The sequence below is a fragment of the Myiozetetes cayanensis genome, unplaced genomic scaffold (assembly GCF_022539395.1).
Source record: "Myiozetetes cayanensis isolate MyiCay16 unplaced genomic scaffold, myiCay2020 scf30, whole genome shotgun sequence".
Taxonomy (NCBI): Eukaryota; Metazoa; Chordata; class Aves; order Passeriformes; family Tyrannidae; genus Myiozetetes; species Myiozetetes cayanensis.
The window spans coordinates 6,522,302-6,545,542 of NW_026087522.1; the positions used below are offsets into that span (position 1 = coordinate 6,522,302).

The 23,241-nt window shown below is 47.0% G+C and overlaps 1 protein-coding gene across 6 annotated transcripts in view; it reads left to right on the forward strand.

Annotated features, from left to right (window-relative positions):
- CASTOR2 (cytosolic arginine sensor for mTORC1 subunit 2) overlaps nt 1-23,241 on the forward strand; it is a 145,947-nt gene that overhangs the window by 104,481 nt on the left and 18,225 nt on the right. For 4 of the 6 annotated variants that reach the window (XM_050325924.1, XM_050325923.1, XM_050325928.1 and 1 more), the window contains 6 exons: nt 4,441-4,634; nt 5,378-5,510; nt 6,790-6,913; nt 7,449-7,559; nt 8,945-9,027; nt 11,584-11,678. In XM_050325924.1, the coding sequence (XP_050181881.1) occupies nt 4,441-4,634; nt 5,378-5,510; nt 6,790-6,913; nt 7,449-7,559; nt 8,945-9,027; nt 11,584-11,678 (740 nt within the window). The other 2 variants (XM_050325925.1, XM_050325927.1) reach the window with 2 other exon arrangements.

Sequence of the window (23,241 nt, forward strand, 5' to 3'; positions counted from 1 at the left end):
TATCTTTTTAATACAAGCCAGAGTCTAGATGCCATTTTTGGAGAGGGAAGCTATAAAAGGTGAAATAAATACAGAATAAGGTTTTTAAAGCCAGAAGGCTGGTCAGAAAATCCACAGTACTTTTTAATTTCCTTAGTTTTTAGTATTTGACTGAAAACACAAGTCTTACAATGATGAATCATATGAATAATTGGTTCATTCAGATTACCAGAACAAACCAGGGAGTAGCACATCACTCAGGGCATTCTGCTATGCAAAAAATTGTGTACTGAGTGAAGATAAGTGCTTAGGAGATGATCCAAAATGCCACAGCAAAGGAACAACCAACTGAGTGCCTTCATTTCTCTCCAAGCACTATGATAAATCCATCATTTATTTGTAGTTTCACTTGAAAACATAGGTGTCCTGGAGTGAGTGTCTGATTGTCATTAAGTTGGAACAGGCTCCACAGAAAACAGGGTATTTTTGTGGAGGTATTTTTGTTACTGATTGGCAACACATTGCACAGGACTCACCCAGCTATCAGTGTGGGTAGGTGAGATGCATTTCTACTATAGAGCTTTTTGTGAGAAACCTGAACCCATTTAAAGTAGATACAGAAGGGGAAAAAAGTTCTGGTGGTGATGCCCTTTCAGAGCATTTTGCACATTTTCTGGTGTTCTTCTGCAGTGGGAGGACTTTTTCCTGGTGCTTTGTCTCTTGCTATGCAGGGTGCGTGAGACTGCAGGGTCCCCAGGGTAGAAAAAGTAGGCAGAAAAAATGTTGTTTTACCAGTGTTGTGCAGACCTACACTGTCTACAGACCTACACTCTTTGGTCAGGGCTGTAAAAACAGGATATTTTTTCTTTCCTGCTTTCTGTGACCTCCTTGGCTGCTTGCAAAGACCCATGAGCTTGAATCTTGTCATCTGCCCAGCAACCTCCCAAAGTATTTTAGGAGTGCCACATGGAGCACCAGCTCACAGTACTTACAGCATTGCATAGTGCTCCAGTGGCAGCAATTCAATCCTTATTTGGGTTTCAGCCAATGTTTGTTGTCCTCCTTGGAAATGGTATTGATTATTTTTGCTGAGGAGCCAGTTATGGCTGCTATGATACTCACCACCTCTCTTCCCAGGATGATGTGTGCCGTGGAGGCTGCTCCACTTCAGCTGGGGCTGCCAAATGGACCAGTGAGGCTCCAGACAGAGCCCTGACCTTTTCAATAACCCATGATATGAATAAGCTGTTACTCACGCCCTAAACCTTATTGGACGTGTAGGTTGGTTGGTTTGTGCAGGGATTGGCATTTGTTCAGTACCTGGGAGGTTTAATACTGGGAGGTGCAGTGTCCCACATGGCATCTGTCTGCTTGGTGGCCCTGCAGATTGCATGCAGTGGGAAGAATTTTGGATGAGAGAAAACTGCTGTGCCAATGGAGAGCAGTCCCAGGGGCTTTTGGAGCCCACCAGCAATTGGTACCCAGCATTGCATTGCCAGGGAAAATTATCCTGGGCTGTCAGGTTGTTCACATCTTGCCAAACCTGGTGGGGTTCCATGCCAATGACCATGGAATGATGGCTGGAGTCTGGGACCCTGCTCTGCCAGTGGTAGTTGTGATGCTAGGCAGAAAACAATGGTTATGGAACCTGCTGGCAGCTGACCTGTTTCTTGTGCTTGCTGTTGGCAGCAGCTCTGCAAAGCCTTACACAGCAAAACTGCAAAAATCCTAAGGCTTCAGCCTAGTGAAAGTTCAAAAAAACCCCCCCTTATTATAATAAAGCCTTTGAGAAGTCCTTCTCAGCCAGAGGTGAGATGTCCCCTATGATCAGAAGTGGGAGTTGAGTGCACTCTGATAAACCGGCTGCCAGAGAATCTTGATAAGCCAGCAGAGAGATTTCTGCCTGATGGGAGGACAGAGGATGTGGCAGTGCCGAAGCTGTGGGGTGTCCAGAGTTCTGCTCTCCTGTGTGGTAAGTGGTGGAGATGGTGGGTTGGTACTGAAACGTTGGTGATTCCTCATTTTGCTCTATATTTATTACCTTGTTCTGCCTTACTGAGTCTGTGTGAAAAGGTTCTTGGCCTAGATGGTGATTGGGTGCTGGAACAGGCTCACCAAGGCAGTGGTTACAGCACCAAGCCTGACAGAGTTCAAGTGTCTGGATGATACTCTCAGGCACATAGTATGACTCTTGGGGATGTTCCTGTGCAGGACCAGAAGTTGGACTTGATGATCCTTGTGGGTCCCTTCCAACTCAGCATTTTCTGTGATTCTGTGTTAATGTTACAACTGGTGGTTTTGGCTCTCCTTGGGTTTACAGCATTTAACAGCTTCCTGGGCAAAGCACTGTCCCATGTGATTTATTTGATGCTATTTAGATGAATTTGTTGAGCCTCCAGCCTGAGTTTGTTTCCTTAAAATTTGGGCTGTATTTTTCCATCTGGCTGCCTAGTGGAGACAGTGTCCAAAATTGGTATTTCAATAAGAGGTTGATGAGGTCTTCTTGGGGCAGCTCCTCCAGTGCAGCTGCTGCTGGACTGAAACGTGGTAATGCCTCTGTCCACCATGAAATACTACATCTTCCATCATATGCTTGACCCAAAATAGTATTTGAACTGGTATGTGATGAACTGCGTCCAGCCCCGTGTCACCTGTATAAAGCAGGAATATCATCTACTCTGTTTATAGAGAGGGAAATAAGTTGTGTGATCTCTTCTCGCTGCCATTTAGGCATCATTAGTGAACTTGGGCACACCTGGGACATGCCCACTGGGGGTGGGACTGGTTGATGGGCACAGGACTCTGAAGCAAGCAGAGCTCAGCAGCAGCTGGTTTGAGCCCTAGCTTCTCCGTGCCAGGTGATGCAGTAAGCTTTGGCTTTGGGGGTGCTTTTCTGATGCAAAGGGCTATCTGATCAGAAAATGGTTATTTTGCTGTAATAATTTGCTGCAAGCAACTTGCACTGATCTCTCCAAGGTAACATTCTATTAATTAATGCACAAACTTACTCCCTCTCCCTGTGTCTAGTTTTCATTCCATGTAAGCTCCGATTACTCAGTAAAAGACATTGGCTTATGAAGTTAAACATCAAAATGCAGAAGCAGAACCCTCAGTGTCTCCACTGTTTGGCAGTGTGTTTGCTCAGGGTTATTTTCATGCCACACACAGTTGAAGTTATTGACGAGAGCAAAATGAACAGTGTTTGTTATTCAGTTCATTTTGGGTTTTCAGTGCTGTCATTGTCTCAGGGAAGTGGTGCCTGAGGATTCGGAGCGGGTGAGGTTAAGAATTTATTACACAGTGTTTGGGGCTGTACAGAAACAGCTCCCAAAGGTCTCACTGAAGGCAAAGGAAAGGATACTGTATGGAGGAGCCAGGAGTGGGTGGATGTGGTGACAAGTCTGCAGTGCCAGGGCACTGACTGCAGGAGCAGTGATGCTGGGGTTTATGCTTTCGGACTCCTGGGCTGCCTCTCACCTCTGAGCTAAGTGTGTAAGTTTCCAGTGGGACCTCTGCTGTGTCCTTTCTGGCTGGATCTGCATCTGAGGTCAGGTTCCTTACACCAAATAGATTTAACTGAGATTATGCATTTGTTAGTCTGGATCTGGATCTGAACTGTTTATTTCTGTAATTTGCCGAACTAAAATCCAAAGTCCCGAGGGTCTTTAGTGTATGCCTTCATTCCAGAGTCTGACTCTGGTTTTCTGGGCTGTTAATGCATTAAGGGTTCTTTAAAACAGTTAATAGTTTGTATTCAATGGTTTAGCTGCACATTTTTAACTACTTAACCACAACAGACTAGAAGCAAATGGAATGGGGTTATTCTTAAAAAGATTTCCGTTATCCTAGTATGTGCTTACCTTGTAAACCCTGGTGTATGTGTTACACTGTCCATCTGTGACAGAACTGTGTGGCTCATCTGCTTTAGAGGTGGGCGCTGCAGCCCACAGATGCATGGGGTGCCTGCTCTGCATCTCCGAAATCTTGGATAGTGCCAAGGCTGTTCTGTCACCCTCCATCTCAAATCCAGGAGAACAAAATTTGGTTTTAGATTAGAGTGGGAAAATGGAAACAAAAGAGACAAGAAAAGCCTGAGTAAAGTGTTCAGAGAAATTGTGTGATAGAAATTACTCAAGTTAAATCAAAGACCTTGGACTGTTTCCATGTGGGAAGGTCAACAGGGCCAGGTGAATTGCTGAGTCTCAGGCAGTTATTTCCCTCTGTTGTCCTCGACAGTCTGTATGAGTCCTGCCATGGAAGTTGATGCAATCAGTATGTGTAAAAACCAGCACAATACCATCCTGCAGAGTAGCGTGGGGAAGCCCAGGAGGTTTGCTAGATAAGGGGGTTCATCTCATTCCTTGCACTGAGGTTTGTGTTAACCACATACTGACAGATGGTGGACCTGGTTCTCCCTGCCTCTAAAACAAACCTCTGTCCTCCCGTTCTGTCTCTTTTCAGAGCTTCCTTCCTCAGAGCACTTGAGTGTGGCTGATGCGACATGGCTTGCCCTCAACGTGGTGTCTGGTGGAGGTGGCTTCTCCAGCTCTCAGCCCATTGGAGTGACCAAAATTGCCAAGTCAGTAATAGCACCACTAGCTGACCAAAACATCTCAGTGTTTATGCTCTCCACCTATCAGACGGACTTCATCCTGGTAAGAGAATGTGAGAGGAAAAGGCAGAGTTACTGCCACCAGATGAGAGTTCAGTTAGGCATTTCTGGGAACAAGTTGTTTGGGGAGTGGCAGAAGAACCAAAATCTGCTTTCCCCAGATCTGTCCCTTGTAGTTAAGCTTTCTGACATCTCAGGAGCTTTTCCCATGGAACGAAGCATTTGTTGTCATGAGTTGTGTGGTGTCTAAGGACAGTGCTGAGCCCACTCTACAGTCGCTCTCTCAGTGGAGGTTCTGGCAGCATTTCCCACCATCACTCAGACACTGGTTTTCTGAAAGTTAGAGGAACACAGTGTCTGCTGTCAGGTTGGCTGGTGATGGACAAGAGGCTTCAAAGTTGTTTTGGGCAGACTGTCTTTCTGTCTCACACACGTGTGTGTGTGTGTGTGTGTGCCTGCGCCTGCACAGAGGGCCCAACCTTATTTCCTTAGGAAACAAGGCTGAAGAACAGGCAGTACTGAGTTCTTGAAGGGATGCTGGAAAAGATGTGAGGCATCCTCCTCTTAGAAATCTCCACGCTCTTCTTAAAAGCACTCTGAGGCTTATACTGGTATTGCCAAGTGTGCTTCTGTAAGACACTTACCCAAAGGGTAATTATCATTATGTACCCTCTGGCTCAAGCAGGAGTCACATGTCCAGTTTTCATGAGAGCATGTGCCCTCCATTACAGTGTCTTGTCACTTCTGGAGCCCACCCATCACCAGATAATCCTTTGTCACCTCCAGGTGCGTGAGCGAGACCTGCCCTTCGTGATGCACACGCTGGCTGCCGAGTTCACCATCCTCAGAGTAGTGAATGGGGAGACAGTGGCTGCTGATGACTTTGGGATAACAAATGGATTTGTCAAACCAAAACTAGGTAAGGACCGGCACAGGCTCAGCTTGCCAGGGGGTTGGTCTCCATGACACATGGGGTGGAAGTCCTGCCTCCTAGCTTCCTCCAACATTTGGGGGGAATGCTTATCCTGTTGTAAGATAATAATCTTACAAGGCTATCCCAGTACAACCAAGGATTCGAGTAGGTTCTTAACTTTCTGAGCAGTGCTGATGAGTTTTGCTGAATTTTGGCCTTTTAATGCTCATTTCACATCTCTAGAGGAGACATACCTTTTGTAGGATAGAAGGTTAAAGTACAATTCATTGCAGTTGCAAAAATAACGTTGTCTGCAGCCCATATTTCCACGCTTCAAGGTTCCAAAGGAAAATGGCTTCTATAAAAGCTTGTTTAAGCTTTGCAGTGATGCACAGAGAACATTGTTGTTCAACTTTTACACTTCAGTGCCAGTGAGGATCAAGGCCACAATGAGCTCAGGACTGTACAAAAGCTTTGGATGTTTGCAGTCTAGAGGAACAAGCATCAAACCAAAGGACACAATTAGGAAAAGGAACAAATACATACGTTTAGCTAGAGACCTCTGTGTAACTTTTTGCCCATAACCAAAAAAAAAGCAGAGATCAGTTTTGATGAAGTGCCACTCAGTTTTGTCACTCAGGAGCTATAAATCATCTGGTTTAAGAAAATGAGCCTTAAACAAAAAAAGTATTAAGGAAGGGCACAGTGAAACGTGTTGATTAGGCACAGGTATGTAGTTTACTGTGTTGCTCTATTTACTAGTTGCTTGCCTAAATACTGGCTGCTTCTTAACCACTGGCTGCAATGTGTTTGCCAAACTGTTGTGTGGCAGCTGGTTTTTCATTTTTCCAGATATTATCATCCCCAGAAATGAGGGAAAAGAGGACAGACTGCCAACAGCCACAGCTGGATAAATGCCTTCCATAGCCTTGCCTTTTAAATGGTGGAAGCCTGAATTTTTTTCCACTCTTCAGTTTGTCTTGGCACCTCCTTTAGCTTGGCCCTCATCTCATGTGGCTACACCTGATGGCGTGAAAGCCCTTAGGGGTAGAGAGCTGGGCAGGGTACTCAGGGTGATCCCACACTGTACCCCAGGGAGAGCACCATAAGAGCAGGTTGTCCACAGGTCCCTCAGTCCCTGTCTGAGAGCCAGCATGTCTTCAGCCAGCAGATACCTTCAGCTTTCTCTGCGGCTGCTGCCAGTGCTTGGATAATACGACTGCTGGGAGAGGAACCTGCTGCAGATGTGGCTTCACAGTTGTGTGTGTCTGTGTGTCTCTTCCAGTTCAGAGGCCTGTCATTCATCCCCTTTCCAGTCCGAGTAATATGTTCTGCGTCACCAGCCTGGATCCAGATACCCTTCCTACTGTTGCTACACTCCTGATGGATGTCATGTTTTACTCCAATGGGTAGGTCACTCAGGGAAATGAGCTTCCAGCCTGGTGTCTGGAGGTGCATATTCCCATTGCTCCTGTGGGATGCCCAGAGATCTGCTGTGGACTTGGGCTGCTCCAGTGCTCTGGACTGGGGGAGGGAGGTTTCACAGACTCAGGAGGGTTGTCCTGAGAGGTGGAAGCCCAACAGGCTTGCAGGTGCCCAAAGTGGGGTACTGGTTTTGGAAAGCTGAGCCTTCCAGAGTGAAGCTAAGGACAGCCATGTGGTCAATGTGCTGCATATCTGTACAGCTGGCTGGGCTGCTGCCCCTTGGTGCCTGTGACTCCTGGCCCACAGCCTCATGCGAGGGGACCTTGGGGCAGGGATGGGAGAGGTTTGTCAAATGTGGAGATTGCCCTTTTCCCTCCTGCAAAATAAAAAAATTAAAAGCGGTATGGAGTGACAGGACTCTGTGTCACTTCCCTAGGTCAGTGTATGAACATTTCTGGTTTCACAGCCTTCTTGTGTTCTTCTAGCCATAGTTAATGTTCTTCTCCTCTGTTTCTTCAGAGTAAAAGACTCGGTGGTGGGCAATGAAGACTCGGGACATATTCGGTTTTTTTCCTTTTCTCTCATCGAGGGTTATATCTCCTTGGTCATGGATGTGCAGACACAGCAGAGGTGAGCATTAGTCTTAGGGTAACCTGGACCTCTAAAAAAGCACCTGAAATGTTTTCAAAGGAGCAGGAAGCAACTTAGACTCCTTCACGTTAATTATTGGGACTTTCATTGCATTAGTGTCATGGGTCTGTACACCCTCTCACTTTCCTGAGTGAAATCTGGCATGTGAGTTCCAGTGTCTGAATTTTGGGCTTGTCTGTCCAAACCCTCAGTGAAATCACAAGTCAGTGTGATGTAGGGTTGTCTCACTTTCCAAAGAGGAACACTGGAGTGGTTTTGGCATTTTTATTGTATTGTTCGTTAGCTGTGCTTTTAAGAGCAAAACCCAAAAAGAAAATCTTGTGTAGCTGTTTGAAGTTTCACTGATGAAGGCTGAAATCAGGAAGGGGATGTCAGTGACGCTGTCCTCCTGCTTTTCTTTGACACGTGGCTGGCCTTGGTTCGAAATTTTGTTATGATGATTATGTTCTGAGTTATCCCTGTGCAGTGGGAGCCCATGACTCGTTTGTCTGATAAGCAGGAAGTTACCTGGGGAGCAAATAAGTCTTAAAAAAAGCAAAAAAAGTTACCTCTCTGTGTGTTTGTGCTTCTGCAGCTGCGCAGCACAGAAGGCTCTGAGATCTGGAGGCTGGAGAGGATGCTGTACTGAGACTCAGTGCTTAGATCTGCTTTTATGACACTGTGTAGTGTTTGGGTTTGATTCTTGGGGGCAAGTCTCCTGCCCCAGGGACTTGTTTTTCAAACTATTAATTGCCCTCTTGAAAGTTTCTTTGATCTTATTGGAGTAAACCTTTGCCTTCCTTCAAGACTGGCCAGAGGGTTAGAGCTCCAGCCCGGGGCGTGGGAAACCTGGGAGACCAATTCTTCTCCATTACAGATTGCCTGGCTGACCTTGGGCAAGTCTCTTACCCACTGGTCCCCTTTCCCCTGCTAAGAAATAAGGATCTCTGCAGAGATACCAGGGACCTCCTGGGGATAGTATGGAAGGAAGCACTGATGGTGCTCAAACACAACAGCAGTGGTCAACATTTACATTCCTGAGAGCAGGTATGGAAACATATTCCATCCCTAGGTGTGTCTAAATGCAGCTCAAATGAAACCTGCACATTCTCAATGTTTGTAAAGCTGGGGCACAGCCTGTTTCTTAGAAATCTTTTCCTGTGCCTCTCTCACAAAGGATGCTGACTTACCATAGGACACCTGGAGGGGCAGGCAGGTGCATCTACCCCCCTTGCCTTGAGTTTTCCCAGTTTGCCCAAGCTGCTGCCTTGCTGCTGTTGACTCCAAATGTTGCAGGGATGCAGGAAGAGAAGATCCCCCCCAGGCAGAATCTGACACACTGCTGTGTTTTAATTGCCATGTTTGGTGTTCCTTTGCTTTTACAGATTTCCTAATAATTTGTTGTTTACAAGTGCTTCTGGCGAGCTGTGGAAGATGGTGCGGATTGGTGGGCAGCCCCTTGGCTTCGGTAGGTGACATTTGGGCATCAGTTGGTGTACAGGCAGTCAGTCGCCTCAGGGCCTGCAAGGAATATGGAAAAATCCATCTGAGGATGAGGGGTTTTGAGAGTCAGCAGCTTAACATGACTTTGTGAGCTGAGATTTTCAGACAGGAGAAGTCTGACTCCTACCTATTAAGCCAGACTTCTAAATGTACTCCTGAAAGTGCTGCATGCTTGACAGCTACAGCTAAATTGCATTCATCTGCTGGACTTTGGAGGTGGCTACTGCTGGGGGTCTGATTAAAGAGAAAAACTGGACAAAAGGTGTCATTGAAATGCATTGTAGATTACTGAAATCAGTGGTCCAAAGGCACAGTCATACTCCAGTGCAGAGATCACAGAATCACAGAATCAGCCGGGTTGGAAACCCGGCTCTGAGATCATCCAGTCCAGCCCTTGATCCACTACCACTGTGGTTACTAGACCATGGCACTCAGTGCCACATCCATTTTCATCTTAAAAACCTGCAGGGACAGAGAATCCACCACCTCCCTGGGCAGCCCATTCCAATGCCTGATTACCCTTTCTGTAAAGAATTTCTTCCTAATATCCAACGTCTACCTCCCCTGGCACAGCTGAAGACTGAGCCCTCTTGTCTTACTGAGAGCTGCCTGGGAGAAGAGACCAACCCCACCTGGCTACAACCTCTTGTCAGGGAGTTGTTGAGAGTGATGAGGTCTCTCCCCTGAGCCTCCTTTTTTTCAGGCTCAACAACCCCAGTTCCCTCAGCCTCTCCTGATAGGACTTGTGCTCGAGTCCCTTCACCAGCCTGGTTGCTCTTCTCTGGACCTGCTCCAGCACCTTCATGTCCTTCCTGAACTGAGGGGCCCAGATCAGGTTATTCTCTGACTTCAGTAGATTTAGTATAGATTTATAGCTGTCCAAGTGGGAGTCCTGTTTTCAGATGTTTCACATTCAGTGCTGCATGTTTTCTCTATTCAAAAAAATATTGGTCCTAAGTAACACAGAGCAAGTGCTTCATGCCTGGAGGCATGTTCTTCTTATTTCTGTGTCCCCTGAAATTTCAAGGCTCTGATCTGAATACCGCAACAAAGGCCTGATCTTCAGGAAACACAGGGGATCCTTCCCATGGGCTCTGAACCAGTTACAAAGTGCAAGCTCCAAAAAATTTCTGAAAAATGTTTGGCCAATTTTTGTTTTTAATTGCAACTTCTACACCAGACAACCAAAAGTAGCAAAAAGGAAATCTTCACATACCTTCTCTTTAAGCATCTTAGAGGCAAAATATGTAGATATGTCACTGATGGCACATCAGGACAATGACCAGGCCCCTACATATGTGATGTTTAAATATGTAAACTTAAAATCAAGTTGAAATGTTGAATTCAGATCGGTGAAACTCAAGGTTTCATCTGAAAACAATGTATCGTTTTATCTGCAACGAACAACACAGATGAACAATTTAAATTCCATGTAAAGCCCAGAAAGCCAACCAAATAGCCCAAACAGCCAACCAGATCCTGGGCTGCATCCAAAGGAGTGGGGCCAGCAGGTCAAAGGAGGTGATTTTTCTGCTTTACTCTGCTCTTGTAAGACCCCACTTGGAGCACTGTGTACAGATCTTGTGGAGCTGTTGGAGCAAGTCCAGAGGGGGCCACAAAGTTGATAAGGGAACTGAAGCACCTCTCTCCTATGAAGACAGGCTGAGAAAGCTGGGGCTTCTGAGCCTGGAGAACAGAAGATTGTGTGGAGACCTCACATCACCTGCCAGTATCTGAAGGGACCTACAGGGAAGCCAGGTAGGGACCCTTCATCAGGAACTGCAGTGACAGGACAAGGATTAATGGGTTCAAACTGAAAGAGGGGAAATTTAGGTTAGATATTAGGGAAAAATTATTCCCTGTGAGGGTGGTGAGACACTGGCACAAGTTGCCCAGGGAGGTTGTGGATGCCCCATCCCTGGCAATGTTCAAAGTCAGGTTGGATAAGGCCTTGAGCAACCTGGTCTAGTGGGAGGTGTCCCTGGCCATGACAGAGGGGTTGGGGCTCGATGATCTTTAAGGTCCATTCCAACCCCTTAACATTCTGTGACGATTCTGTGATGAAATTGGCGTGAAATCCTGTCTTAGGGGCTCTGGTGGGCTGCAGCCTAGGAACCGTCTCCAGGCTGACGGGTGGGTCAGCATCTCCTCTCTCAAAGGTGCCGGGCAAAGTGTTTGATAGCACACAAAAATGGAGGTAAAGGGCATATGAGGCTGGTTTTGGTACTTCCTTCCTGAACATCATTCATTTCTTTGGACCTCTGAAAATAGTTTCAGTTCTAATGTTTTGTGCCTTTTGAGATCTGCATTTCTCTGTAGCAAAAAGAAGGTAATAAAATTAAATGTGCCAAAAAAAGCCTAATTCTGTGAGAAAGAACACATTTTATTGCAGAGGGTCCTTCTGGTTGGAGTTTGTAAAGACAAACTACTCCCTGTCTCCCTGTGTAGCCGTGGAGTTGGTGAGCCCTGGGAGTTCTGCAAGCCCCTCCAGACAAAGGTTGATTTTTTTGTCTCCCCACAGATGAATGTGGAATTGTTGCTCAGATTTCTGAGCCTTTGGCTGCAGCCGACATCCCAGCCTACTACATCAGTACTTTTAAGTTTGATCATGCATTGGTGAGTATGAAGACAGCTTTTTTGCAATAGGGCAGATCTTTTCCCTGGGAGAAAACTCATGGTGAGAATGTAATTTCCATCTGGATAGCTTGTTGGAGTGCCTTTGCTTCGATATAGCCCAGCAGACACCTCTCCAGCCTCCTTCTGGCTGTCACTGCCCTCTGTCAGAGGCTGCTGAACCAAGCCCAGCCCTACCCAAAGGCAAAGCTATGTTAGTGAGTGTTGTTCTGGAAAAAGGCTGCTCCCAGTTCTTAAAGACTTGCAGCAAGGGAGACTTCACAGCCTCCTCGAGCAGTCTTGTTAACTGCATCCCTGTCTTTTATTAGAAAGAGCCACAAAACCTCTCCCATTTTGCTACAGACATAGTTGCAGGCTCCAGACTCTGAGGATGGTGCTGTCACGACCCACCCTTCAGGGGAAGGTGCTTCTTTAGGTGCGTCCTTCCACTTAAGGGTGGGCCATCCCAGGTGCCTCTGTGTGTGGGGAACATTTTGGAGGGTCTCCCAGTAGCAGACCCCTGCCTTCATCTCTTGGTGCCTGCATGGCCCTAACCTTTGTGTTTCGAAACCCATTTCTTAGCTCTGCTGCCTTTGCATCTTCCTCCTCATCGTGCAGACCTTTGATAAAAGAGCAATAATTGCCAGCACAGCAAGGGAAAGCAATTTTGAAGCAAATAAATTTGTTGCCATGTTTGTTCTCATGAGTGCCCATAAACAGTTACAGTGCAATCATCAACATGAGGGTCTTGCCATCCTTGCAGAGTTCTGTTTTATACTGATGGATATTTTACTTTTTAGGCCTACCTTTGCTCTTCCTTTGGCTTTATAGGACCCCCTCAAAAAGGAGGAATTTCCCTGGAAAGGGAAAATTGCTGTGCCTGTAGCCAGAAGCAGAATTACATTGTCTTGGAGCCCATTTCCCTGGTCCTGAGGAAGAGAGTCAGTAGCCCATGTGCTAACAAAGCTACAAAACTCAGCTGCGTTGTGCTATTCAGTTGTGGTTTTTGTTTTTTTTTTTAAATGTGCCCTTTTTTGCATTATACTTCTTCTTTCATCACTGCAAATTCACTGCTTAGGCTCTTCCTTTGACCTGTGAAAGCTCCAGTGAGTTCAAAGAAGGTTTTGAGGGGGGTGGGGGAGAGCTTTAATTTCACGATTGGTATGAACCATTAGCAGATGATAGGTCATGTGTGTAAAGAGTAAAAGTAAATATTATTTCAGATAGCAAAGGTCAAAGTGTTGTATATGTTTGTCTTATTTTCTTGAATTTTAACTGTGCTGATAAGTTAATGAAACACCATTTAACAATCAATACTGTTAGCTTTGCCTCACATTCCTGCCATTGTGTGGCCTCAAGTGCCCACTTTCTGTGCAGAGCACAAGGTGTAGAGTGCTTCTAGGTGTCAAGCCATGTCTGGAGAGCTCAGCCCTGTCAGCTGAAAACTTGTGCCATACAGTTGTGATGACTCTGCAGGCAGCTCCACCCCGTTGGAGAATTTCATCCTGTTGCCGCCAGCCCCACAGGAGGGGCTGATCTTGCCTCCCATCAGCTGGCAGGGCATTCTGGGGCCATGCACTGAGGTCTGCAGATCTTCCTTACTCAAAGCAGTATTTAAGTGTTTTTCTTTGCTACTTGACGTTTTTTTTCTCTATGATTTGAAAGCCTTTTCACCTGGACAGTGCTTTTCTAGCTGTCAAACCCCTCTATCCTTTGGAAGGTGCATTTCAAGCCCTCCTCTGCCTGACTTTGCTCTGGGCACACTGGCTGGGTTTAGTGCATTTTGGTTCTAGGGTGTTTGTGTTGGCCGAGACCCTGACCTAGATTTTGTCATGTTTTCCCTAACTTTGCTACACAGATACCATGACTTCTAGTGACATTTCTAACAAGGTCTAAGTACATCTTGAACCCTTTGTCTAAATCCTCCCTATCTTTATTTGAGGTACTGACCTGTTGTCAACAATTTGGAGCACTTTATAAAAGCTTGTTGTTCCCTTTGTTCTGGGTTTTTTTTCCCTACTCTGCATCTTAAGGTGGTTTTTGTTGCTGGGGCGTTAATACTGAGGTCTTCCTGCGATGCTATCACTGTACATGTTTGCCCTGGAAATCAGGACTTATGCTTGAGAGGAAATCAAGAGAGACAGTGTTGGAGATAGGAACCTCCAGGCCTGTGGCCTGTCCCCTGGGTGATGAAAGGTCTGGCAGGTGAGAGCCACAGTTTCCAGCTCCCTCTAGAGAGAGCAAGGGAGAAGAGTCCCCTTTCCATGTGCTCTGCTCTTGGCTGCCTCATGCTCACAGATGTCTTGCTCTCCTTCACCAGCATTTTCCTTCTGAAGAGGCTGAAGCTGTGTCTGGGATGTAGTTTGGACCTTCACTTCTCCCTTGATGGCTGGTGCTTTGATCTGTGCACTGCCTGAGAAGTGAACACAGTGCACCAGCTGTCCTGGGACAGGGATCATTTCCAAGGGCGGGGAGAGGTAGAACTCCTCCTCTGTTACCAAAAACAGGATGGGTCCTGCAAAGGTCCCATCTGTCCTGGAGAAAATCCGGCCCAAAGCTTTGTGGGGTGATTGATACCATTTCCATGCCCTTAGAGGAGTCAGGCATTTTTCGGGGAGTGAAGAACCAGCCCAGTGTGTTTCAGGCAGTAGATGGGTCTGTGCAGGTCAAAGTCAGTTGACCAGAACTGGCCAGTGCTGCTTTCTCCTGCTTCTGTCCACTGCTAACAGAGCATACGGAGAAAGCTGTACTGCTGAGCATCACTGGGGCTGACGGGGAGAGTGTGGTTTGAAAAATTGACTCCTATGCCTTTTCTCATTATCTTCTGGAGAGGCAAGGAGTCAAACAGCTTCTTCCACTGCAGTGTTCAGTGTACTGGGAAAAGTTATGCAAGGGAAGTAATGGAAAGTCCTATTCCCAGTGGCTGAAGGCATGCTGGGGTTTTCTTCCTAACCCAGAAGAGTTCTCTGTATGCTTGTTTTAAGATTATTTTCTTCTTTTCCAAGATGGCTTTTGTTCACACATCATCAGAATTATTCCATCTTCCCATTGGAAAATTAAACATTTTTCTTGTTATTTCTCATGAGTTTTTTCCTCAGTTTTGTTAAAAGCCTTGATGAAAGTCACAGTCCAGTTGTATTCCTACTGTCTGAGCTCTGGAAAGTGTCAGTGAATCCAGGTATTGTGCTCCAGGCCTCCTCCTCTTGCAGAGGAGACAGTCCTTCTTTAACTTACTTAACGTGAATTATTTTGGCTTCTTGCAGCAGCTCACACACAGTTTGTTTTTCCTTCTGTCCTCTTTCCACTTTCCAAGAGCTGCCTGTTCCCTGAGCAGTGTCTTGGAGTTTTATGTAATGGTCTGATGCCCCTTTTGTGTCTGATGTGACTTTACTTGTGATGTTCTTTTCTACTGATGACAGTTGTTCTGAGATCTTTTGCATCTTCTGTTACTAGAGATTTTTCTTGCAGTAAGTGTGAAAAGATAGCCACTAATAATTTTGTATATGGATTTCTGTGGTTAAGTCTCCTCACGAGACTGGATAAGAAAGCGTAGATGCTGCACCACACCATCTGGGAACCCTACCACAAGCAGACTAGTGGTTCTCTTCTTTGTCACCCAGCATGGTCTTCCCAGCTTATTGGTCTCAAACCTGTAGGATGCCCCTGAAAACCCCATGGAGCCCCAAGGCAGGCCCATAAATCAATCAGCACAGGCACCTTGCATGAGCGAGCTCCTGGTGTACAAGGCCTTCACCAACAAAAGGAAGGGAAAGGAGGGGAGAGGAAGAGGAGAGAGAAGAGAAAGAGAAACCTCAAAATAGTGGCCCTGCCATGAGTACCCACCACATGACAGCAAACCAGCCGGCTCTCACTTAGCAAGGGGATAACTTAACTCCAGGGATACCATGGGCTAATGGGTGTGTCCTTGCGCATGGAGTCTTTTCTCAGTGGAGTTCAGGTGTCCAACAGCAAAGTACCTGCCTCCTTGGGACTCGTCTGGCTTTGTCTCCTGCCTCTTTTCCATGTCATCAAATTTGCTGGAGGTCATGACCTTTCTTTTTGTTTTCTTGCAGGTACCTGAAGAAAATATAAATGGTGTGGTCAATGCACTCCAAGTCAGTCAAGCTGAAAAGCATTAGAAATGTTCTGAGCTGGTTCCAGATGCTTTTTATTATTTTTTTTTTCTCACAGTATTTCTTGAAAAATCTGATTACAAAGAGTGACATGAAAAAAGACTGTGGAAAGCTGAGCAGAAACAGCTCCAATAAGCCTTTGTTTTAATTATTATTATTATTGTTATTTTATTAAATTTACAAATGAGGGGAAGGAGGAAAGGGAAAGGAGGAAAGGGAGTTCAGATGGTTTCCTGATGTTCAGCTCCAAGGTGTACTCTGCCTGTGTTCTCAGAGTGAAGGAGCTGCCCAGGGTCCCTGTCTCTCCCCACGGAAGTACTGCTGAAAGCAGCAGGGCAGGCCAAGAGCACATGAACGGGCTGTTGGCTCAGAGAGCCCTGAAAACCAGAAACAAAATGCAATGTGGAATTAAACAGAAAAGACATCACACAGTGCTGGCTTGTCTCCTCGCATCAGACTTTCTGAGGACTGTCTATCACTACCTGTGTCGAGGTAGGATGGGCATTGGGTTCTGTTTTCCCTGACCGAACTGCTTAGTGTTGGAAAAGGGGAAAATATCCAGTTGTTTGACTTTTCCTCTTTTCCCTTCTCCCTGCAGTCAATGCCTGGCTGCTCTGAGAAAGCCTGGCTGGGGGGAGAGCTGCTCTGATCAGCTTCTGGCAAGTGGTGTCACCCAGACTTCTGTCTGCATTGAAGCTTGGCTGATTTTGCCCAGTTTCTCCCAGTCACCTTCTCACTGCTCCCAGCATCCTCCTGCTGGGAGGATGTCTCCTGTCTCCTGCTCCCAGGTAGCTGCTGTCCTCTTGCCCCATATCAGAGCCATCCCCCAGCCCTCATGCCCCAGGGCCAGCAAGAGGAGAGAGGTGTCTTTTCTCCTGTCTCCTCAGGTTTTTTCCCATCCACTCTGTACCAGGGGGATGCAGAAGATTGCATGGGCTCCCTGGAAATCTGTTCTTGCACATCACAGGCCACCTTGGCCAAGAGCCACAGCAGGTTGTACCCACTGGGGCCAGAAAGGTGCCCAAACCCCTTCATCTCCCAGGTGGAAATTGCTGCTGGCTGGGGTCTTAATCCATGGGGTTTTCCACTGGATTCAGCGTGCAGCCCTTTGAAAGTAGAATGGTGCTGAAAATGCCTAAAGTCTGAAGTGTTTCCATCTGATCCTGTCACAGGAAGGTGATGGGGGCTTTTGCTGCTCCAGGGCAGCAGGAGTGTGTTTGCTCCTGGCTTGTACCTCAGGAGGGTACATTAGGCCTGGGGTGCCACCTGGCTCTGAGTTGTGCCCTTGGCTGCTCCCAGCACTGTGGAGGACAGTGAGGACCAGTGCCAGGAGAGCAGATGTTACTCAAGACATGGATGCCAGCAGTCTGCCCTGTGTGTGACCGTGCAGCAAGGAGTGGTAAAAGGAGAAACTGTCTGCAGAGGAACCTTCTTTTGTGGTTAGCAGTCCCAGTATATCTTGCATTTCTCAACTTCTTCCACTTCATTCTTGACATAAAGAATTTGCAGATTTTGCCTTTTTCTGGAGGGCTTTCCAGCCATGCTTCAGAGACAGCCTCTTGCAGCATTTTCCTGAGGCTGTCACAGTGTGAGCCAGGGTTTTGCATTGATCTGGGGGCAGTAAGCAAGTACCTGAGATGGTGCCACGGACATGGCTTTTACTGTTGTGTAGGACACAGGCTCACAGCTTGCTGATTAGTTGTCCATTCACAGTTCTGGAGGCCTGAACGTAACAGTTATGGTTTCTGATGCTGCTGGACCTAGGCAGTTTTGAATCTGATTTTTCATCAGTGGGATGTTATGTGGCAGCTAGACAAGGAATCAGAGCATCCTTGGGAAAACCTGTGGGTCACTCTCCTTGGTTGGCTATACCTGAGCTAAAGCATCCCTGCTGAGAAACATGAAGGCACATGTTCAGTGCTTTACCAAACAGGGTGCTTTGCTGTTCCTTTACATGGGTTTTCAGAATTGCCCCATGATATGTTATATTCACTGCAGATTTCTGGAGCAAAGGTTGATCACAGATATGGCACTGAGCCTCTCTGGATGTTTGTTTGGAAAGATGCTCCAGTCTCCTGCCACAAGGATGCAGGCACAGGTGCAGTGCAGTGTTCAAAGCACTCGGGGTGTTTGCTGTGACTGCCCTGGGCACAGAGCTGGGCTGGGGCAGGCGGCAGCTTTTCATCACGTGCATTGTCAGAAGGTTCCTCCTTGGGATGGCAGACTGGGGAGGAGATGGGACTGCACAGGAGGTTTTTTTTAGTTGATGTACAGCTACTGAGTTGCCAGTCAGGCTTTCTGGTCACCTGAGTTGAGCCTGAGTTTTCCCTGTGTGCGTGGATGGTGCCACTGTGATAGGGTCACTGGGATGGAGTAATCTTTTTGCTCTGGGGTTTTGGCAGCCTTTGGAAAGTGGCAGTTTCACTGTCAGAGCCCTGTGCAGTGCTCTTTGTGTGCCAGTGCTGCTTCCAAAGGACTGTGACATGGATGGGAGGAATTACTTGAAACGAGCAACAACTTTACTGAGCCTTAAGTGAAAGCAAGAAAAATTAGTTTTAATTTTCTTTTTCTAACATTTCACTCAGGCAGTTGGAGGCTGATTTCTTTAATTCAAATTTTTCACTTTTTTCCCCAAGGGTGCCAACCTTAAATTTGTGAAATCTGAAGAAGTCTTTGTGGTGTTTCAAACCTTCCCAAAACAGGTTGATAACTCAGCATGGGAAAGTTGGCCTGAAAAATGTCACTGAGGGACTCTCTGGCTCCACCATCTTCTGGCACCATCCTTGGCTTCACCTTTTTATTTCCTTTTCTTATTTTTCCTGACATCCAAGAAGATTGTTTTAGATTACTTGGGGTGGTGGATGCTTTTTTGTTCCCTGTGTATTTTTGCTGGTGGGAACAGAGATAGTCCAAATGTGGTCAGAATTGGTGGAACCTTGTCCCTGTGCCCTGGGAAGGGCAGGCCAGCCTGTAGTCAGGATTGGTGCAAGCTTGCACAGCACTGGATAAGGCAGGAAGGGGCCTGTAGGGGCTTTGTTAAATAATTTCATAGTAATAATACCACTACAATAATAACACCACAGTGTTTACTGAGCCCAAAGTAGGCACTCTTAAAGCTGCTCCACAGTTCCCACTCTCCTGGCACCCAGTCTTTGAGGTGAGGAAAAATGGAAGTATTTGTTTGTAAATGCCTTATGATAATACATGTGAGCATCCCTGGCATGGTGCTGTTCAACACTGTGGATAAAGGAGAAACGTGTCTCAGCTGGGACACCCTTCATCAGGGTGCCTGCGTGACCCATCAGCCCCCCATGCTGCCCCCCAGCATCCCTGCTCAGCTCTCTGCAGAGTTCTACCTGTCTGCAGCTGCTGCTGATCACCTCAATGCCCTCCCTATGCCCTCTTGTTTCACAAAAATTCTCCAAACAGCAAAATGCAAAAGTTTTTCCAGCCCTGCAGGGAAGGGTGGTCAAAGGGGGGAAAGCACAGCTTTCCCCCAATCTCTGTCTTTCTCCAAGGCCTTTGTTTTCTTAGGAATCTCAGCTTTTCCAAGTTGAGTGTGTTACTATGTAGGGTAATGTATATTAATGTATAATGTTTCTATAGAAATCCTTAGTGTGTCTCTGTTGCACACATATAAATACCTGTGTTTGTATCTGTAGGGCTGTATATAATGTGGACACTCAAGCAATATAGTTTCATATGTATCTACAGTGTATGTGTGTATACCCGGTGTGTGTATGTAGTAAGTGATGTATGCACACATTTATTCACCGTATATTTTTAATTCAAGTGTAATGGGCAATACGAATATTAGTTCTGCTCTCAGGATTTCTCTACATGTGTTTTGTGCAGAGCAGCAGTGGAGCTGACCCAGAGCAAAGCTTGCTGTGAGCAGCATCTGATTTTCCTTCCTGCTTCAGAAACTTCCTGTTCCTCTCCATTTTGGTGCCTCAAACACAGGGACTGTAGGAAAGTTACTCCTTTTTCTTTCTGTGCTTTATTTGCTACCCTGAATTACCCCAGCCCGTCAGTAGGGCTGGTTCATTTGCACAGTGCCCCCCCAGACCCTGGGGTTTTCAGTGGGGCTTCCAGCTCCTGCAAGCACTGAGCAGGTGCTGGTGCCTCCCGCCTTCCCCTGGCCGAGATGGGAGCTCAGCCCGGGCCTTCTGCATCCCAGGCTTTGGAGTGACCTGGGTTAGGCACCAGCATTTGAGCCAGTTCCCAGCATCTCTGCAGGAACTGTGGGCAGGTGGAGGTTTCCTGGTGGATGTGTCTGCCAAGTGCTCAGCAGGCAGAAGGCAGCCCAAGGCTAGTGTAGGGCTCTGGCATTTGTTGAGGAGTTCACATTTGTTGGGCTGTGAGGGACTGAAATCAGTGGGTTATTTTTAAATAGATGGAAATGTTGGAGGGTCTTTTCTTGTTGAAAGCAGGAGAGGCTGCTTGAACCCAGTCATTGGAAGTGCATGGTCTTTGCATCATTGGAGATTTCTGCTGACCAGGAGTGCTGTGAGGGTCCGGGGGGGGGAAATTCTAACCCGAAACATCCTCTGTTTTGCTATTTCAGTTACACTTCATGGAAGGTAGTGCAGGTACTGTCTTGCCACTGACCTTTCAGCACTCTGAGGTTGCACAAATGCATCCTTGCATAGGTTTGTGCATCCTTCCTTTTCTTTCCAGGCATTGAAGTTGGTTTGGAGTTTCCGCAATGCTGTGCTTTAGGTGGCATCTATCTGCCTGTTGCATGGGGAAGCCTTAGTGGAAATGTTTGGGTTTGCTGGTGCACAGAGATGGTGGCACCTGCAGTGGGTGACATTAGTATTAAGACTCACTTAACAGCAATGCCATTTATAAAGCACATTCATCATAGAAATATTATGCTTCCAAATGTATTTTAAACTCCAAGCTTGGTGTTAAAATTCCCAGGTAGGGAATCAGATGAATCATTCTTCATCTTTGATGAAAAGCTTGGGGGTGTCAGGCTCTGCTGTGGGCTAGCACATGACACTGAGCAGGGATTTACCCTTTAAGACATGCCATGCAAAGTGTGTGTGGGAACTTGTAGGACTGACACTTGAAGAAAAATGTTACTGGGAGGTCATGATTGCTTTATCCAAGCAAAGCATGCAACAGAAGTGTTGGATTTTTCTGAAGCACTGTGAGGGAAACAAGGCAGTGCAGCACAGGGAAGTGTGTGGCAGAGGAGGTCACTCAGCCTCCAGCGTAGATCCCTGAGATTTCCTGGTGTTTCCCAGCTGTTTCCCAGTTCTGGTGCTCTTGATGCTCTCAGCAGTGTGCAGACCCTGAGAGAGGCAAGCTCTGCTCAGAGCTGGCACTGCCACGTGTGATGCAGTTGCAGGATTCGCTGTCCCCCAGACGTGAGCTCCCAACACATTCCCCCACCGGCTGACCTGTCCAGGCACCTGTTGTCTCACAGTGTGTCCATGGGATGAAGGTTTAACAGTGTGACTGACATCCCACGAAGGTTGGGAAGCTATTTAGGATATTAAAGCCCGAATCACATGTGCTTAATCAGAGCCTGGCTCTGAGAGCAGCTGTTTCCTGTCTTTTCTCAGCTCTGTTGTACAAAGCTTAAATTTTCTTCTGGTACAAAGGGGGCCCCTCCTTGGTGTGAGGTGATGTTGCTGTCACTGCCCCACTGCAGAAGGGCCAGGGCTTCAGGCCTTGCTGTCCTGCAGCAGCTGTGGGGTCAGCGCAGGCTCCTCTGTTCTGGAGGGCTTCTGGGTCTGACTTGGCAATGTCCCACACACCCATGCTGTGGCAGTGGAGGTCCTTGTTAGTGACAGGCATGGGAAGGCCAGGGGAAAAGCAGGAATAGCTAGAGTGCCAGGTGATGCAAAGGAATCAGTTTGTTCCTTTTTAGTTGTGCACATATTGAATGCATTGCAGTTTTGCTTAATGTTGTGAACACACAAGCATTTTCATTCTTTTTCTTCCTTTGACTCAAACAGATCTCCCCTCCCTGCCCAGCCTCCACCCTCATGCCCAGTATCCCAGGGGATGCATTTGCCCCAGTCCCACCATCCCAGCAAGGATGGGTGGCACAACTCCTCCCAAACCCCGAGCAGTCAAAAAAATCATCTGATGCTCAGTCTCGCTGTGTGGGGAAAGCCCCCAAGAATGTGTTTTGATCTAACTGGTGTACAGGGGTTATAGGTGTATAGGCCACACTGTGGCCTATAGGGGTTAGACCCATCCTTATGGTTTTCCTCATCCAGGTACCCCCACACAGTGTTGGAGAGCAGGGGCATGCAAACTCTGCTTTAGAGGTCGGTGGCTTGAGTCACAGTGACTTCATCGGCACAGTCAGCACTCACTGAGGACAAACACTCTTGTCTTAGCACTGGGAAATTGATATTTTCTGATAATGGCAAGGGAGAAATGCTTTGTTCGACCCCAGGCTGAACGTCACTGCGTTCTCCCAAGATGTCCCCTAGCAGTGATGGACAAGAAGTCATTTTCTGATGAGGATTTCTTCTCTCTCTGTTACTGTAACTGTTGTGGACATCTCTGATAAGCAGCTTAAGGCATCTCACTTACCTGTTCCAATCCTGCCAGCAAACGTAGGATTGGATTAAACTTTTATTACCTGCGGGAGAGTAAAACCCAGTAATCCTTTGCCAAATAGCATTTACATGTTATAGTGTGTGCTGGGTTGTGTTTATATTGGCTGAAATTTGCAGACCTACCTTCAGATTTCCATGCCTTCTCCCCATCTTATCTGCCTGTCTGTGTGTATACTGTCAGGGGCCAGCAATATCCCTCAGGCATCCTGGCAGCACGAAGCCACTACAGAAACACTCTGTGCAGTTCTCAGCAAGGGCTGTAGGACCTTCTCAGGGCACCTGGGAGGGAAACACTCAACTGTGAAGATAATCTTGATTTACTCTGCTGCCCTCGGCTTCCTTTATTTAATCCTCATGAAGCACAGCTGGGTGAACTACCAGCTCCAGTTAGCTCAGGTGAAGGAAAGGACAGGGTTCTGCAGCAGGCTATGTGGGCAGGAGGCTGATCAGCAAATCTGGTGAGCACAGAGCAATGAACAGCCCCTTTTCTATGCAGGGGGAACTGGATGAAATGGGTATCAATGTACATGCATTTTAGGGTATTAATTTTAGGGTTCTGTGCCTCTTTGGAACATCCCTAAGCCAAAATAGTCTGTTGGTCTCTCTAGACAACACCAGCCATTTTTCTTCAGGTTCAGAGCCTGGGACTGAATGTTCCCATGTAATTGCAGATTACATGGAATAGCTTCTCCCTGCTCCCTAATTCTCTGGCAGTGATGGCCTGTGTTCCTGCCTACCCCTGGGTTTGGGGAAGGCCCAGCCACAAGGGAACACAAACCCCAGGCATCTTCTCCCAGCTGAGAGCACCTAAGTTTTGCAGCCAAGGTGCAGGGAGCAGCAGAGGGA